The sequence below is a fragment of the Nyctibius grandis genome, unplaced genomic scaffold (genome assembly GCF_013368605.1).
Source record: "Nyctibius grandis isolate bNycGra1 unplaced genomic scaffold, bNycGra1.pri scaffold_91_arrow_ctg1, whole genome shotgun sequence".
Lineage (NCBI taxonomy): Eukaryota > Metazoa > Chordata > Aves > Nyctibiiformes > Nyctibiidae > Nyctibius > Nyctibius grandis.
The window spans coordinates 64,876-82,674 of NW_027167613.1; the positions used below are offsets into that span (position 1 = coordinate 64,876).

The following is a 17,799-nucleotide window of genomic DNA, read 5'->3' on the forward strand; positions in this document are numbered from 1 at the left end:
GGAGCAGCGCGCCTGCGCGGGGGGCGGGGGCCGCGCCGCCTCCGGAGGCGCACGCGCCGCTCGCGGAGGGGCAGAGGCACTGTCTGCGCTCGCTCATTTGCATACATTTACATATAGCGGCATAAATTCCCACGCCAACCCCCCACGCGGGGCGGAGGAGCAAGGGGGTGATACTTGCTTGATGCCCACGAGGCGCGGGACCTGCTCACCCTGGCGCGCGCCACCTGCCCGTGGGTGCACCGAGCTGCTCCGGTCTCAGCGACCCGGGGGTGGTTTTGGGGGGTCCCGGCCACGGACTCGGGGCGAGCGGGGCTCAATCGACACCAAACAGAGCCGTTTCCACGCTTTATTGCAAAAAAGCTCCCCCGCAGGCTCGCGGGTGACGTAGAAAGCCAAAAACTGGGAAAACCCACTCGTTTTCACACGCCAAACAACGCCCGAAGCACAAAGAAAACCTCCCAAAAGAGGGTGAAATACAGAAATTAGTGGTTTTTCTTATTAAAAAGAGTCACCGTTACAGCCCTGATTCACCACACAGCTGCCTCTGCCCCCATTGTCTTTATTCTGGGGAAAAAACCCATCTTTTCGGGGTTTGCAGTAACGCCGGACAGGCACAGGGTGAAGACACCCCCAGCGACATCCTCAGAAATAAACTTGGGGGAAACAAATTTGGGAGGGAAATAAATAATTTCAGTAAAACCCCATGGTGGCCACGTCAGGTTTCGTGGTGGGACAAGCTCAAACCTAAAACTGTGAGCGGGGGATTGAAGGTGTACCTTAAATTAAGGCAATTTGGGGATTTTTTGAGCCCCCAAGGAGGTTTTTGAAGCTTTTGGGTTTTTTTTTTTTTTGGAGGCTGCTCTGAAATCCTTAAAAATTAAGAATCTCTGCAGCAAGCCACCGCTCTGTAATGATGGAGTCATTTTAGTGTAAATTCCTAAAATACAGGCAAAAAAAAAACTGCTGCAGAGGAAAAACCCAGAAAAAAATAGGGAAAAAAACCCTCTGGATGGAGTTCACCAGGTCCAAACTCCTAAATACAGGAAAGACCCTGCAGAGGAGGGAAAAATAGGGGGGAAAAAAAAGAGGTTTTGGTGCTGGTAGGATATGGAGAGCAACGATTTGTCCTTGCAGGCAGGAAATCTGTCGTGAAGGGCTTTTCCTCTTCTCCCTCCGCTGTTTTCCCATGGGATTAGAGTTTCCCCTGTGGGATTAAAGCCTTTCCTCATGGGATTAAGCGTCTCCCTGCAGGATTAGCGTTGTTTCCCCGTGGGATTAGTGAGGAGGAAGGCAGGATGAGACTCTGCCGGTTCCCGAGGGTGAATAAATGGGATGTGGGACAGCGGGCGACCATCGGGAGGGGACGGCACAAGCGGAAAACCATTGGGGCGACCCATCCGGTGCGGGAGTAGCCACCGCGGGATCAATCCGGTTTCTTCCCCAGCCGTTTGAAGACGCTAACGGTGCCGGCGCTGTCCATCTGAGCGCCGGGGGGCTCGCTGGTGCTGCTCACCTTCCCGCACCCCCAGGTCCTTTTGATCGTCACCCGAAATTCGGGTTCGCTTTTATCCTTCGTGCTGGTGACGTCGCCGTCCTGGGCGTCGACCGGCACCTCGGCGATACCGATGACGCCGAGTTTGGACGCCGCCGGTTGCGGTTTCACTGCCGTGCGGATACCGGCGGCGTTCCTGTGACCGAGCCGCTGGACGGCGGCAGTGACGGCGACCGGTTTGGCTTCCGAACTGGTGGCTTTCGCCTTGATGGTCCCTCCTGGCTCAGCGCTTTCCTTACGGGGGGGTTTGGCAAGTTTTTTTAGGACGCCGGCGTACTGGAGGACAGAGCAGTCGTCGTCGCTCTCGGTGGCTTTGTCCCCATCGGTCCCCAAGGCGTCACCCAGTCTGCTGAAGACCCCCGTGGGCTGGGAGACAAGGAGGGGGAGCCCGTCACCACCCGCACCCTCATTTCAGGTGCTCAATTTACCTTCCCCTTCCCCTTTGCCCCCTGAATTCTGCCACCGTGACGGAGGCAAGGTGGATGCTGACCTCACCCACAAAGCATTTCGGGATGTAATGGTACAAAATGCTGCCTGCAGCAATTAAATTAACAATTAGGCTATAAAGCAAGTCTATAAATCACCCATAAAATCATATTCCCTCTTATTTTTCTTAAGGGGCTGAGTCTGCAACTTGTTTTACACCCCACGACTTCCACGCTGAGGTTTTTACCTCCAGAGGAGAGAAAAAATCCTCCCGTATCCCCCATTAAACGGGTGAAAATAGAAGCGCAGATGGGAATCACCCAGGGATCGGTGACCCGCTTGCCTTTGCTGCCTCCATCTTGCTTTCCCCCGGTGCTTCCCCACCATTTTCTGGTTATTTCAAGGTTCCTTCAGCCCCTCCGCGGTGAGCGGGTGGCTGCGAATCCTGAAATAATCTTCCGGGAGAGGACCTTCGTGTCGGCATCTCGGTGGGGTTTGGCACGGCCGCCAAGAGCGGTGGCTAAACGGAGCCGCAGCCAAAAACCCGCGTCCTCTCACCTTCCCTCCTGTGGTCGTGTCTGCTTTGGCCTCGGCTCCCAGCCGGTCGAAGACGGACGTCCTCTGCAGACCTGCGGTTTTCAAGAAAACGTGGGTTTTTGGAGGTTTCCCCAGAAAATAAAGCTATGCTGGGTCAGCGCCGAGGGCTCGCGGCCTTTCAGCCCCGTCCTATCATCGGCAAAATAAAATCCACTCGATAAAAAGCGTGTGAACGGCCGCCCATCCCCTTCCTCCTAAGGCTTAAACAGACGCGAGCGGAACCTCTACGACTCGCGGTGAGTTAACGTATCCTTGGGATAACAGAACTTGTGCGCAATAACTCTCTGGATATGAAAATCCTTGTGGGATTTGTCATGATGGGCTAAACTGGGACTAAACTGGGCTTCTGGAAAAGAAAACGAAGATCAACCGCCCCCCCTGGTACCTTTGGCTGCTTGCTGCTCCAGGATTTTCTTTGTCCTCGGCGTGGTGCCCTTGGGCATGTTGATGATGTATTTCCCTTCCATTTCTGCTGTCACCCGGCGGCGTTTCACCGGGATCGCTGGATTTTCGTCCGCCGCGTCACATAAACCTGGTGGGACGAAGGAAGAGTGAATTGAGAGCTCTCAATCCAACAAGACTTACAGGGTGGAAGGGTTTTACGAGCACTTGGGCACAATCCCAGGCTCAAATGAGCTCTGAGACCGGCTGCTTTGGCACCAACAGATCACCCGCAGTGCTGGCGCTCTGCAAACACCCTCCCCCTTGTCTCTGGTGGATCCCAACCACGAAGTCACAGAATTGTTTGGGTTGGAAGGAACCCTAAAGACCATCCACCCCCACAGTCACGAATTTCTAATGGAAATCTCCCCTCTTCCAGTTTAACACCGTTCTCCCTCGTCCTGTCTCTACACCCTCTGGCGAAGAGCCCCCCCACCTCTCCTGGAGCCGCTTGCAAGGCTGCTATAAGGTCTCCCTGAAGCTGTCTCCTCTCCAGGCTGAGCCACCCGAACTCTCTCAGCCCATCCTCGTCCGGGAGGTGCTCCAGCCCACCCTGACCACCGTCGTGGCCTCCTCTGGACCTGCTCGCACGGGACCTTGCACTCGGCCTTGTTGAACTTCACGAGGTTGGCACAGACCCCCCTCTCTCCTGCCCGTCACGGTTCCTCTGGATGGATCTTTTCCCCCCCCCACTCAGCTTGGGGTCACCCCCAAACTGGCTGCGGGTGCACTCGATCCCACTGTCCGTGTCCCTGACAAAGATGTTAAATCACACTGGTTCCAGTATGGACCTCTGAGGGACCCCACTTGTCACTGGTCTCCACCCAGACGTCGAGCCGGAGCGCGACCATCTGGCCGTCTCCTTACTCACCGAGGGGTCCACCCCTCAAATCCGTGTCTCACCATTTCAGAGACAAGGATGTTGTGCGATTAGCTCACAAAACCCATAGCCAGATCCTCTGAATTGCCCGTTAAAATTGGACCAGGGAGGCATTTAATGGGAATTAGAAAGGAAAAAGAAAGTTTTGGTGGTGTTTCTCGTGGGATCCATCGCCCTCCCTACCTGCCTTCGCGGCGGCCAGTTTGTTGGGGACGGTGACGGAGATTTTGGAGGCGTGGGGCCGTTGTCGGAGGGGGGTGGTGGGAGGCGAGTCTCTGCTCAAGCTGTTGGCGATCATCCGGCTGGCGGCTGGAAGGGGAGGACGGCGCGGTGAGGGAGAGGTTTTAAACCCCGAGGGGCTTCGGTGAGCGCGACAAGCGTCCGTCTCGTCGGCTAAATTAAAGAGCAGTCCTTCCCCAGGATCGTGGGGAAGGCAGCCAGCGTTTGAGCTCTTCGCTTTCACGATAATTAGTGCACCTTGTTAATGAGGCGAGGGGATTTAATCTCCCCGAAACCTCCCGCCCATGCTCACCACTGTTGGCATTGCGGCGCAGCTCGGCTTGAACGCTGGGGGAGCTGGGGCAGAGCGATTCGGTGGCCGCCTTGCACATCTCCTGAAGGAAAACGACACGGAGGAGGTTTTCCCTCGGGCTCTTCAGAGGGGAACGAGGAGCCTCGAGGCAAAACTTTGCTGCTAAACGAACCGGCGAGGCTTTACCCGTGCCGGTGTCGGCGTTCCCGTACCTGCCTGTACACGATTTTGGCATGTTTGAGGATGGCAATGATGTCTCCCACCACTGTGATGCCCAGCTCGTTCATGATCTCCTTGTTCAGATCCATCAACATGTTCTTCTGGATCCTGCGGTGAGGAAAGACCCGACTTAATGAGGTCTTCCCTCATTATGAGCTCTGATTAATTAAGTCTTGAGCGAGGTGCACCATGATATCCCCAACCTGGGTTTGGACGCACCACCTCAGAGGAACAGCACCAAGAACAAAAAAGGAGCTTAGCGCAGATTAATAACTAGCGTAACTAATTAAGGAGCGGGATAATCAGTTAACTCCTTCCTTCCCCCTCACTGGGGGCATCTTTTGGTGCTATTTTTTCCCCTGTGATATGATGAACAGGTGCTGCCTCATTGCTGACCTCACCTGTTATCCACGAACATGACAGCATAGTTGACGGCAGGGCCCGGGGGGATCCCGGCTTCCTTGAAAAACTGAATCCATTCGGATGTTGCTGGAAAAAAGCCGTGGAAAAGCAAAAATTAAGTGGATATGGAAAAGGGGGTGGGGCGGTCGCTTGGGTTTCAGGAGGCGCCAGCCAAGAGGCTCATTCCGGGCATTCGCAGCTGTTGTCGTGCGATTAACGGGATCGGGAGAAAAACGGCTCCTGGGATGGCAGTGGGGGGCGGCGGGGATGGTCTCCCGGAAAATACACAATTTGAGGGGTTTTAGAGCAATTTAGGGTGACGGGGGGACGTGAGGGGCAGGCAGCGGGGCGCGCTCGCGGGGAGGGAAACGTCCCTTACCCATCGTGACAGACACCATGGCGGAGGAGCCAGAGGACGTGGGCACGGGGCTAGGCAGCAGCGACCGGAGCAGCCTGGTGGGGAGAGAGCGGTCGTGCAGCCCCCCTGACAGGCAGCGGGCAGGCATGGGGCTGCTGCTGCCCCCCTGCCCCCTCCTCCTGCCCCACACACCCTCCTGCCCCCTCCTCCTGCCCCACACCCCTTCCCTGCCCCTTCCTCCTGCCCCCCACCCCTTCCCCTGCCCCCTCCTTCTGCCCTGCACACCCTCCTGCCCCCTTCTTCTGCCCCACACCCCCTCCCTGCCCCCTCCTCCAGCCCCACACCCCCTCCCGTGCCCTCCTGCCCCCTCCTCCGGCCCCACACCCCCTCCCCTGCCCTCCTGCCCCCTCCTCCGGCCCCGCACCCCCTCCCCTGCCCTCCTGCCCCCTCCTCCGGCCCCGCACCCCCTCCCCTGCCCTCCTGCCCCCTCCTCCGGCCCCGCACCCCCTCCCCTGCCCTCCTGCCCCCTCCTCCGGCCCCGCACCCCCTCTCCTGCCCTCCTGCCCCCTCCTCCGGCCCCGCACCCCCTCCCCTGCCCTCCTGCCCCCTCCTCCGGCCCCGCACCCCCTCCCCTGCCCTCCTGCCCCCTCCTCCGGCCCCACACCCCCTCCTGCCCCCTCCTCCGGCCCCGCACCCCCCCCCCCCACGCCCCTCCTCACCTCTCCGCTCCCGCCGCGCCCCATTCCGCCGCCGCCGGGCCGGGCCCCAACGGAAACACCGGTCACGGAGCGCCGGAAGTGACCTCACCGGCCGGCCCAGCGCGCCGCCAGTCTCGCGCGCCGGGGCGGGGGCCGCTCTAGGCAGGGGCGGCGCGGGAGGGGGGAGAAAGGGAGGGGCGACCATAGAGACCTGGAGGACCGAGGACGCCCCGTCGCGGGCGGCTCCGGGAACAGCCGCCGCCGCGGCCGCCGGTGTCTCCGGTACGGGGAGGGGGGGCAGGGGGCACTGGGCACCCCCGGGAGCCGCAGCCTGGAGCGGTGCCCTGGCTCTAAAGCCAGTCCTGGCCCAAACCCAGCGCTAAACACGTCTCTGGCCCTAAACCCGGCGCTAAATATGTCCCTGGCTTTAAACCTGATCCTAAACGCGACCCTGGCCCTAAATCCGGCCCTAAATATGTCCCTGGCCCTAAAGCTGGCCCGAAATATGTCCCTGGCCCTAAACCCGGCGCTAAAGATGTCCCTGGCCTTAAACCTGATCCTAAACGCGACCCTGGCCCTAAATCCGGCCCTAAATATGTCCCTGGTCGTAAATCCGGCCCTAAATATGTCCCTGGCCCTAAAGCCAGACCGAAATATGTCCCTGGCCCTAAAGCCGGCCCTAAATATGTTCCTGGGCATTTAACTTGGCCCTAAATATGTCCCTGGCCCTAAGCTTGGCCCTAGCCCTAAATCCAGTACTAAATATCCCTGGCCCTAAACCCAGTCCTGAATACGTCCCTGGCCCTAGACACCACCGAAACATCACCCTGACCCTCGCCCTAAACCCATGCCTAAACACCATCTTAACCCTGAAACACAGCCCTGAGCCCCCCAAATTCAGCTGAGCCAGGAGGGTGACACCAGACTGAGCTTAACCCCCACCCAGACCCTAACCCCCCCAAACCCTAAACCCCTCCCCCAAAACAGAGCAGGGGTTGGGGGGGGGCTGAACCCTAGGGCTGAGCACCCCCTTTTTGTGGGGTCCTCGAGGCACAGGGGAGGGGTCTCAGTCGGGTGGGGGGGTCTGCACCCCAAAATTGGGGTGCCCCACCCTATTCCTAGGGGGGATGAGCACCAATGGTGGGGGCAGGGAGGAGGGCCAGGCACTTCCCCTCCCCGCCCCAAACGGGTCAGGGCACGTGAGCACCCCGATCCCGTGAGTCAGCCGGGAAGGCCTCTGCCCCGCCTGGGTTTTTGTGGGTCTCTTCCCTTATCCACACGCCGAAAATCCTGGCTGTGCCTCACCCCAGGGGGGTCTCGCCTGTCCGGGCTCGTTGGGAGAAATCCGGTTTGTTCTGTTCCAGCGTCACGCCGGGATGAAGCCTGACAGCACCTACAAGCAGGTATGGGGCTGGTGGCTCCCCGAGACCCCGAACTGGGGGTCATGGAGCTCCCTGCCCTGTCCTGTAACCCTACAACCCCAAACTGGGGCGCCCCATACCTCCCTGCCCTGTCCTGGCACCCTAAAATCCCAAATTGGGGTGCCCCATAGCCTCCTGCCCTCCCCCAGCACCCTGCAACCCCAAAGTGGGGCACCCCATAGCCCTCTGCCCATCGCCCTACAACTCCAAACCGAGGTGCCCCATAGCCCCCTGCCCAGCACCCCACAACGCCAAACTGGGGCACCCCATGGACCCCATTTCCACCCAGACCCTGCACCCCATGGGGACCCCCAGCAATATGGGGGGGGGCACTTTTCCCTGGGGACCACACACATTTTGGGGTGGGTTTTACCCCCAAAGCATCCCCCACCCTGGTTCGGGGTCCCCCCACCCCAATTCTCTGCCCCCCATCACAGCTGGACCCACTGGAGGACCATGGGGCGCAGCCCACCCGCTTCCCGACGAAGGTAACTCCCCTGGTCTACAGGGGCTGGCTTTGGTGCCGGCTGGATCCAGTGCCATCCCTTGCTGGATCCCACTGGTGTTGTGGGTGACTTTAAACCCCACAAATTAATTTATGCCTTAATTTTGGGCCGCCGATGCCCCGTCTCCATCCCAGCGCTCCCACGGTGCGTTGCTCTCCGCCGCCCTCCTCACCCTCTTCATCCTCATCTTCCTCCTCTTCTTCAATCTCCGGCTGAGCTCAACCCTCCGTGGTGATGCCGGCGGCGATGCCGGATCCTGTGATGACACGTGCCGGTAAGACGAGCTTATGGGGGGGTGATGCTCCCCCAAGACGCCCGGCATCCTGGCACTACGACCTCTTTGGTGCTGGCGCTGCTGAATTTCTGCCATAGGATCGTCCTGGTGGAGAGCATCCCGGAGGGAATGACCTTCGGTGACAGTTACGTGCCAAACCCATCCACCTTCTTCACGTGGATGAACCTCTTGGGGACCGTCACCCGCAGCCTGGACATCGCCTCCTTCTACTGGACCATGACCAACGTGGACACGCAGACACAGGAGCCCTCCGCCGCCCAGGTCTGCACTGCCGGCGTCCGGCGTGCGCGGCACAGCTCCAATTCCAGTGCTTGAACCCAGCGCTGGCTCCTGTTTTCTTGCCTTCCCGTCATTTTTAATCATTTCTGCTTTTTTTGACCTCAAACCACGTGCTGATTCAGGGTGAGCAAATCCTGGAGGAACTCCTCCGGTTATCCCAGCGCGGCGTCACCGTCCGAATCGCTGTCAGCCTCCCGTCAGCAAAATCGCCCCTGAACGATCTCCAAGCGCTGGAGCGGAGCGGTGAGTGATGGAAAAACCCCAAAATTGGGGTTTTGGGGCGATTTTCACTGGGAGACACTCAACTCGTGGTTGTGCAGGCGCTGCGGTGCGCACCGTCGATATGCCCCAGCTCACCGGCGGCGTGCTGCACACCAAGTTTTGGCTCGTTGATGGCACCCACCTCTACGTTGGGAGCGCCAACATGGACTGGAGGTCTTTAACCCAGGTGAGCAGCACGGCAGCACCGTCGTACCACCAGGAGGTGCCGAACCTGCGCCAAACGGCGCCGGGGCTATCCCAAAGCCAATGCCCCAACCCCATCGAGGGATGCTCAGTGCTGTAAGATGGGACTTAGGAGATGGATGACGGCACTGTCCGGCAATGTGACAGTGCCACCGTGCCGCTCGCCGCAGGTGAAGGAGCTCGGCGCCGCCGTCTACAACTGCAGCTGCTTGGCCAAAGATTTAGGCAAAATTTTTGAAGCTTATTGGGCTCTTGGCGTTCCTGGCGCTTCCATCCCGGTACCATGGCCGGCAAATTATTCCACCACCTTCAACATGGAGACGCCATTGGAGTTGAAGCTCAACGACACTGATGCCGCCGTCTACTTCTCGGTATGTCCCCAGTCCACCGCGGTTGGTTTTCCCAGTGCTGAGGATCGGCTGTGCCGGTGCTCGATCTACCTCTGATGATTCCGGCAGAGCTCCCCGCCAGCTCTCTGTGCCACCGGTCGGACGCAGGATCTTGGCGCCCTCCTCAGTGTCATCGATGCCGCCGAGGACTTCGTGGACATCGCAGTGATGAGCTACCTACCCACCACCGAATTCTCCCACCCCCAAAGGTTCGTGCGGTCCTATGCCAACCCCGGCTCGCTGGCACCGGTGGCGCCTAACCACTTTCCCTCCCCAGATTTTGGCCGGCGATCGATAACCGGCTGCGGAAAGCCGTCTTCGAACGCCAGGTCAAGGTTCGGTTGTTGGTGGGTTGTTGGCGGCACAGCCGCGTGACCATGTTCCCTTTCCTCAAATCCCTCGCCGCCGTCGCCGATAATCGGACCCGCTACAGCGTGGAGGTGGTGGGTATCGCGGCACGACCGTGGCGTGCCGGCGGGTGATGTTGCGGTGGGTGACAGTCTCCTCGCTCCCCGCAGCGGCTTTTCATGGTGCCGGCGAGTGCGGCGCAAGCCCGGATCCCCTACGCCCGGGTGAACCACAACAAGTACATGGTGACGGAGAAGGCGGCGTATATCGGTGAGCGTGACGCAAGCGGCGGTGCCGCCGTGCGAGTCACTGCTGGCCGCTGGTGACGGCAGCCTGAGAGCGGTGTTTGGGGTCCCCCTCCCAAATCTCCTTGCAGGGACGTCCAACTGGTCCGGCGACTACTTCGTGCGGACGGCGGGATCAGCGCTGGTGGTAAACCAGACGGTGAGCCACAGCGGTGCTGGCACCGCCGCCGGCACCGCTGCTGGCGCCGGCACTATCCGGGAGCAGCTGCAGGCAGTTTTTGAGCGGGATTGGAGCTCCCAGTACAGCGCCGACATTGGCGATGCCGAGCGGTGGGCGAGCCTCTGCGGCTCCCGTTAGGCACCGAGGAATGAAGCGCCAGTGAACCGTGGGTTCTGGCTGTGCCGAATCCAGCCACCCTGCTCCAATTTGGGGAAAAAAAAAACGAAAAAAAGAGTTTTTCTGGACTTTGCATTGCTGTTACTGAGGTGGGGGTTCCTCCGCGCCATGGCGATGGAGAGCGCTGGGCCTTTGCTGAATGCCGTGCCAGCGCCGGGAGGGAAGCCGGGATGCCCCTCGAGTCTCGGCAGTGCCAAACCTATCCCGGAAAAGAGTCAGGTGAAACACTTAGCTGTTGGCAAACCGTTTATTGGGGTATCACTGCAAGAACCAGCGCTGGCAGCATCCAGCACAGCGCATCCCACCGCATCCCTGGCTACCGGCACGGAGGCGGCTTTTCCCGGCCAGGTGACCGAAGGTGAGGAAGAGGAAGGTCTTTGGTGAGCTCTCAGCTGCCAGGGTGTTTGCCAGGGTTGCCAGGGCAGCTCAGTGGTGCTGTGGGTGATGCTGGCTCTGTACCGGGAGGAGCGTGCTGGGTACAGCGGGAGTATCCCAGCCCGGCCCTCAGAGCCTGTCCTCGGAGATGGGGACGGGACGTGGGCGCTTGGCATTGCACTGTGTCACTGGAACTCCCTGCGGGGAGGGAGAAGCTTGGGGAGAGGGTGGGAAGCACCCATGGGTGGGTGCCCCACCCCTTGGCACAGACCTGGGACACCCAGGGACTCTGAGCACTCAGGGACCCCGAGCACCCATGATGTGGAGCACCAGGAACGTCAAACATCCAGGGACCCCAAGCACTCATGACATGGGGCACCAGGGGACATGGGGCACCAGGGGTCATGGAGCACCAGGGACCCCGAGCACCCGTGATGTGGGGCACAAGGGGACATGGGGCACCAGGGACCCAAAGCACCTGGAGGACACAAAGCACCCAAGGGACCCCAAGCACCCAGTGTCCCAGAGCACCCCTGCCCAGGAGCCCTCGGTCCCCGTGCAAGCCCCCCAGCCTGTGGCTATACCTTGATGTGGGCTGAGGTGTACAGTCTTCCGGGCAGGTTCTGCTCCACGATTCCACCAAAGACCGTGCCGCCATCCTGTCCGCCGGTGGACCCCTGCACGATCAAGTTACAGGCAGCGGGCTTCGTCTTGGGACACTGGCTATGCTGGTGGTGGCGGGTGCTGTAGTGGATGGGGACGGGGGCTTGGCAGACATTCTGCTGGCTCTTGTCACCGATGTCCCCATCTGGCTGAGCCAGGCTGAGCCCATCCATCTGGGCGATGGCCTCCTGGGTGCTGCACTGGCTGGCGGGGGTGAAGGCACCTTCGTCCACGCCAGGGAAGTTCTCAACCGCACCAGCATCCTTACGGGATGCCCTCAAGTCCTCTTGACAGAGCTGGTAGTACCGGGTGGCCTCGAAGCTGGACTTCACGTGCTGCAAGGAGATGAAGGGATGCTTGAGGGCGGCGCTGGGCATGATCCTCTTCTGTGAGTCCCAGGTGAGCATCCTCTTGACCAGCTCCACCATCTCGTGCAGGTCACAGCGCTCGGCCAGTGCCTCCCGGCTGGAACAAGACACTGGGTAGATGTTTACTGCCGCCAACTGATCCAGCGAGGAGAAGACATACTTCCTCCTCTCCGTTGGCTTCACAATCTCCTTGCCTGGTGGTTTGAGCTGCCAGGAACCGGTGGGATGTGGCACCCGCTGGAAGAAGGACCGTGACTTCTGGGCAGCACACAGCAACTCACCCCGTGGTAGCCCCAAGGTGGAGCAGATGTAGCGGACCTGGTCATACTCGTTGACACCAGGGTAGAGTGGCCAACCCAAGTGAAGCTCAGCCATCACGCAACCCAAAGACCAGACATCCACCTTCTCACAGAAAGGCAACCCCAGCAAGATCTCTGGTGCCCGGTAGAAGCGAGATTGGATGTAGGGTTGCTTGACGTGGCGGACCTCCGTGAAGATGCTGGCTGAGCCAAAGTCGACGAGCTTGACGCGGAAAGGGTAGCGTGCGTGATCCACCAGCATGATGTTCTCTGGCTTGAGGTCAGCGTGGATGATGGAGAGCTCCTTCAGCTTGACCAACGCAGCCAGCACCTGCGCCGTGATGGTACGGATGTGCCGGACAGGCAATGGTGAAAAGTTGTTCTTCTTTTGGAAGTCAAAGAGGTTTTGCTCCAGCAGCTCGAAGACTAGGTAGGTATGGGCAGCATCACCGAAGGAGTCAAGGAAACGGATGATGTGTGACTCCTCTGTGTCCACCTCCCGCAAGACCTGCAGCAGCTTCAGCTCGTTCTTTGCCACCAGGTCATGGTGGCCTTCGTTCTTCAGTATCTTGATGGCCACCATCTCCCCTGTGCTCCTCCGCCAGCCCTGCGTCACCTCCCCGAAGGTCCCCTTCCCCACTGTGGCCACCATGTCATAGTGCTCGGCACCCACCACCAGCGTCCCCATGGTGGGTTGGCTCCTCGCCAGGAGCTTGGGACCCCCCATTCGGCACTCAACAGGGGCTTGGGACACCCAACTGCCTCAACCTAGCACCTAACAGTGCTGCTGGTTCCAGCATTGCCATGACAACACCTTCTGTTGTTGATGTCGTCCCCAGGAGCAACCACTCCCCTGTCCAAGGGACTGCAGCCTGGGTGGAAGAACCCCCTGAAACCCAGCCCTCATCCCCCAAAACCCAGCCCTGGTCCCCAAAAACCCATCCCAGTCCCCCCCAAACACAGGCCTGGTCCCCCAAAATCCATCCCAGCCTGCCAAAACCCATCCCTGATCCTATGAAACCCAGTCCCCGCCTACCAAAAACCCATCCCCACCACAACATAACCTATCCCAGTTGCCCAAAACTTATCCCCAGCCCCCTGAAACCCATTCGTGGTCCCCTAAAACCTATCTCAGCCCCCCAAAACACATTTACAGCCCCAGGAAACCCATCCCTGCTCCCCCCAAAACCATCCCAGTCCCCTAAAACCCATCCCCAGTCCCCCAAAACCCATTCCCAGACCCCATAAAACATGCTCAGGGTTTTTTTTTGGGGTTAACATTTATTCCAGCTGAGCCAAGAGCAAGGGGGTGGGGGGGGGCGATGCTGCTGTCCCCCCCCTCCCCAGTTAATATTAACACCTGGAACATGGGCAAAAAAGCTTCAAACACCCCAAAAGCCAGATTAGGAATTTTTGTGAGGATAAGAGGGTTAAAGAGGGTCTGGGGGAGCCAGTGATGCTCCACCACCCAATCACCATTTCAGGGTGTCCCCAAAGACCCCCTTACTCGAGGGCAGGGTTCACCGCTCACCACAGGGTTGGGGGCTCAGCGCCAGCTTAGGCAGCTGAAATTTGGGGGTCCCCGAACCCCCAAATCCCCCTGAATTGAAGCGTGGGGTGACTTCCGTCACCCCCGGCCGCTGGTTGGATTTGGGGTCCCCGGGGGAGAGCGTAACGTTGGGTAACTGCATCTTCCCCGCCTTGGGTTGGGTGATGGGGGGCTGTGGCAGGGACCCCCCGGGGGAAAAACCCACCCTGGGCACCCACCGCCGTCGCTGGGTCTTGCCCTCCGCTTCCCCATTGACATGGGGATGGGGGTCCACCACCCGGTTGTCTTCTTTCTCCTTTGGCTTCACCAACACCAACACCGCTTTCTTCATGCCGCCCATCCTCATCCTCCCTTCGCCTTCCAACCCGCTCCTGGCAAAACCCGCGCCGAATTTTGGCAATTTGACCCTAGACTGGCGGCCCGGTGCCGTGTCCTTCCTGGTGGTCTCCTCCATCCCATCGATCCCTGGCGGTGCCAACTCCAGCACCGGCACCTTCAACGCTGGCACGCCGGTGGGTTTCAGTATCTTGCGGCTTGCCGGATCCTCCGGTTGTTTTACTGGCACGGTGAAACCCACATCGGGGACGGTGAACCGAGGGGTCAACGGTTGTGCCCCCCCATCACCCGTTGCCCCCCTGGTTTTCAGCTTCAACCGGATTGTGCCGGGAGACTCTGGTGTCTTCCTTCCTGCCGTGCCAATGCTCAAGCTCTCGGCGCTTCCCCCACGTTTCATCATTTTGGGGTCCCCCCCGATGCGGATATCAGGGCTGGATCCCCCAAATTTTGGCAACTTCATCCCGCCGCCCAGCTCTGGCCCGGCGGGGAGTTTAGGCAACGATGGCACGCGCCGGCTGCCCGTTGCTGGCAGGGTGATGCCCACCCATGGTACCCGAAGCCGGGGAGTCCTGGGGGACCCCGGTTCTGCCGACCTCCCGTCGTCCCCTGCCAGCCCCCCAATTCCCAGCTGTGGCACCTTCATTGCTGTGCCGACGTGCTGGGGACCCTCCTCACCGCCAGCACCCTTGTCCCCATCCTTGACACCGAAAGGTGCCAGGGATAATTTGGGGACCTTCAGCTTGACCCCGGCACCGGTGGCACCAGCTGTCCCCAAAGCCAGGTCTAAGGCCACTGTGGGGCTGGTGACAGCGATGCCGGGTGGTGCCGGTGTGGCTGTGCCATGGGGCGCCGGGGGATACCCGTTGCCGTCACCACCCATTTTGAGCTTGGCGAGGGACAACCCAAACCGCGGCAGGGTGAATTTGTGGGGTTTGGGTTTGGCACCGGTCACTGGCACATCCTTGGCGAGCCGTGCCGGGGTGGCGATTTCCACCGCCGGCAGCGGTGCCGAGGGCTCCAGCTCCAGGCTGAGCTTTCGGAGCCCTTTGGCAAACCTGGCTGCCACGTCCGGCATCACCGCGGCATCGCCCTCGCCCGGCACTGCCGCGGCACCAGCACCTGCTGGCAATGCCAAATCCACACCGACATGTGGCACGGCAATATCAATGGATGGCACCACTGTCGCCGGGAAGGTCAACCGCGCCGGTGCTGCCGGCGGCGACTCCGACCGCCGCACCGGCAGCTTCGTCTCCAACCGCGGCTGCCCGCCAGCGGTGGCTGGCTCTGGTTTGGGCACACCAAGCTCGGGGACCAGCTCCACAGCGGCGCTGGGGATGGCGATGGCGATGGAGGGGACACGGATGCCGGCAAACCCCCCTCGCGTGCCGGCATCCCCCTCCTCATCCTCTGCTGGGGCCATGCCAAAATTCAGCAGCTTGGTTTTTGGCACTGGGCTCCCCCCGCCCTTACGGCCACCGCCAGGGGCGTCTCCCTCATCCTGCTTGATTTGGGGCTGATTTATGGTTGTGCTGGGCTCTGGCGTCACTGCTGGCAGGGGCAACGCCGGCACAGCCACCTCCAGCTGCGGCAGCCGTAATGCCGGCTCCTTGGTGTGAGGGGTGGCCGGCGGTGTCGCACCGGTGAGGCGCAGCCCTACGGTGACTTTGGGTGCTGCCACCTCCACAGCTGGTAACCGGGTGCCGACACCTGCCGGCACCGCGGCGGCAATACCAGGAACCTCCGGTTTTGCTGGCGACTCCTCCATCACCGGTGTTCTGCTAGCTGCTGCTTCCTTCACCGTTAACCGGGACGGTGTTGCGCGTGGCCGCTTGGGCTCCACCGCAGGCGGCACTGGGGTGGATGTGGCAGTGGGGGCTGGTTCGGCAGAGCTCCGGCTCTTCACCAGCTTGGGGAGCTTGGGAAGGGCAAACTCCACGGCCACAGCGCTGGCAGGTGCTGCGCTCACCGTGCTGGGTGTCGGCGGCAGCTTCTTGGAGGGCGTCAGGATCGGGATGCTCTGGGTGAGGAGATCGGACCTGGTACCCACCGCACCCAGGCGTGCATCCATAGGGACTCCCGAGCACCCCGCATCCATAGGGACCCCTGAGCATCCCACATCCCGGTTCTGCATCCATAGGGACCCCCTGAGCATCCTGCATCCATAGGGACCCGCCGAGCATCCTGCATCCATAGAGACCCCTGAGCATCCCACATCCCAGTTCTGCATCCATAGGGACCCCCCGAGCATCCTGCATCCATCGGGACCCCTGAGCATCCCACATCCCAGTTCTGCATCCATAGGGACCCCCTGAGCATCCCGCATCCATAGGGACCCCTGAGCATCCCGCATCCATAGGGACCCCTGAGCATCCCACATCCCGGTTCTGCATCCATAGGGACCCCCTGAGCATCCTGCATCCCTCCCACTGCATCAGTAGGGACTCCCAAGCATCCTGCATCCCTGTCCTGCATCCATAGGGACACCCTGAGCATCCCACATCCTGGTCGTGTATCCATAGGGCCCCCTTGAGCATTCTGCATCCCTCCTGCTGCATCCATAGGGACCCCCAAGCATCCCACATCCCGGTCCTTCATCCATAGGGATGCCTGAGCATCCGGCATCCCTGGTCCTGCATCCATAGGGCCCCCCTGAGCATCCCACATCCCTGTCCTGCATCCATAGGGCCCCCTCGAGCATCCTGCATCCCTCCTGCTGCATCCATAGGGATCTCCCAAGCATCTGGCATCCCTGTCCCGCACCCATAGGGAAGCACGAGCATCCTACGTTCCTGGACCTGCATCCATGGGGACCCCCTGAGCATCCCGCATCCCTGTCCTGCATCCATAAGGACACCCAATCATCCAGCATCCCCATTCCTGCATCCATAGGGACCCCCAAAACATCCCACATCCCAGTCCTGTATCCATAAGGACCCCCCAAGCATCCCGCATTCCCGGTCCTGTATCCATAGGGACCTACCAGCCTGGCCACCTTCCCCTGGTGTCCCTCGCCGCCGGTGCCGCCAAGGGGGACGCGGGTGCCCGGTGTCCAACGCTGGAGGCAGAGCGAGACCTTGCAGGACGCAGCACCCTCCAACACCCGCACGACGTCCTCGGGGGGTGCCCCCTCGAAGAAAACTCTGGCGCTGAGGAGCCGGTCACCTATAGGGGACATAGGGGCTGTCACCCTGAGTGCCATCCCCCCCACCTCAAACCCGTGTGGGTTTTGGGGATCCCCCCACCTTGGTGGATGCGCAGAGATTTGGGCGCCTTGGCGATGTAGAGGCCGCGGCGGTCACGGGCCACGGTGACGCCTGTCACCCCGGTCTCGGGTACCGTCTCCAGCTCCACCAGCTGCGCGTCCTCCTATGGGGCAGAGCGGGGGGGTGGGGATGGGATCTGGCCCTTCCCTCCTGCCCCACGCCGTGCCCCACCACCCACCGTGGCCCTCACCTCCATGGGCGGGGATGGGGGGGGTCCTCTCCTCCGGGGGGTGTCACTGGGGTCCGGGGGGGGACACACACAGGCGGTGGCAGGGGCTAGGGGGGCTTCGGTGCCTCAGGCTCCTGCAAATGGGGGGCACAGACTCCCAACACCCCGTGGCAGCCCCCCCCCCTCCAGTCCTCCACCCCCCCAATTGCAGCCTTCATCCCCCCATTGCAGCCCTCCAACCCCCCACCTCCCCCCATTGCAGCCCCCAATCCCCCATTGCAGAACCCCAACATTTCCATCACAGCCCCCCACCCTCCCCACCGCAGC

At 60.9% G+C, this 17,799-nt stretch overlaps 4 protein-coding genes across 6 annotated transcripts; 1 reads left to right on the forward strand and 3 right to left on the reverse strand.

Annotated features, from left to right (window-relative positions):
- Positions 1–332: 332 nt before the first annotated feature.
- Positions 333–6,365, reverse strand: CUNH19orf47 (chromosome unknown C19orf47 homolog). Of its 2 annotated transcripts, none has more exons than XM_068424844.1 (9): positions 6,127–6,365; positions 5,429–5,502; positions 5,049–5,136; positions 4,641–4,755; positions 4,429–4,510; positions 4,080–4,289; positions 2,961–3,107; positions 2,537–2,607; positions 333–1,918 (listed from the first exon to the last, which is right to left on the reverse strand). In XM_068424844.1, the coding sequence occupies exons 2-9, from the start codon at positions 5,445–5,447 to the stop codon at positions 1,424–1,426; spliced, it is 1,227 nt and encodes a 408-aa protein (XP_068280945.1). In that variant the 5' UTR covers positions 5,448–5,502; positions 6,127–6,365; the 3' UTR covers positions 333–1,423. The 2 variants fall into 2 exon arrangements, with proteins under 2 accessions (XP_068280945.1, XP_068280946.1); XM_068424845.1 differs by having other exon boundaries at positions 4,080–4,205; positions 6,127–6,362.
- PLD3 (phospholipase D family member 3) lies at positions 6,242–10,700 on the forward strand. Of its 2 annotated transcripts, none has more exons than XM_068424843.1 (12): positions 6,242–6,387; positions 7,416–7,508; positions 7,964–8,014; positions 8,167–8,306; positions 8,405–8,588; positions 8,729–8,849; positions 8,927–9,054; positions 9,242–9,442; positions 9,530–9,669; positions 9,738–9,903; positions 9,979–10,078; positions 10,185–10,700. In XM_068424843.1, the coding sequence occupies exons 2-12, from the start codon at positions 7,482–7,484 to the stop codon at positions 10,409–10,411; spliced, it is 1,485 nt and encodes a 494-aa protein (XP_068280944.1). In that variant the 5' UTR covers positions 6,242–6,387; positions 7,416–7,481; the 3' UTR covers positions 10,412–10,700. The 2 variants fall into 2 exon arrangements, with proteins under 2 accessions (XP_068280944.1, XP_068280942.1); XM_068424841.1 differs by having other exon boundaries at positions 7,470–7,508; positions 10,185–10,699.
- A 254-nt stretch (positions 10,701–10,954) lies between these two features.
- On the reverse strand, positions 10,955–12,843 carry HIPK4 (homeodomain interacting protein kinase 4). The gene is made up of 2 exons (XM_068424840.1): positions 11,410–12,843; positions 10,955–11,023 (listed from the first exon to the last, which is right to left on the reverse strand). The coding sequence occupies exons 1-2, from the start codon at positions 12,841–12,843 to the stop codon at positions 10,955–10,957; spliced, it is 1,503 nt and encodes a 500-aa protein (XP_068280941.1).
- A 676-nt stretch (positions 12,844–13,519) lies between these two features.
- Positions 13,520–17,558, reverse strand: PRX (periaxin). The gene is made up of 4 exons (XM_068424866.1): positions 17,494–17,558; positions 17,283–17,406; positions 17,021–17,202; positions 13,520–16,057 (listed from the first exon to the last, which is right to left on the reverse strand). The coding sequence occupies exons 1-4, from the start codon at positions 17,497–17,499 to the stop codon at positions 13,676–13,678; spliced, it is 2,694 nt and encodes an 897-aa protein (XP_068280967.1). The 5' UTR covers positions 17,500–17,558; the 3' UTR covers positions 13,520–13,675.
- Between the last annotated feature and the right edge of the window lie 241 nt (positions 17,559–17,799).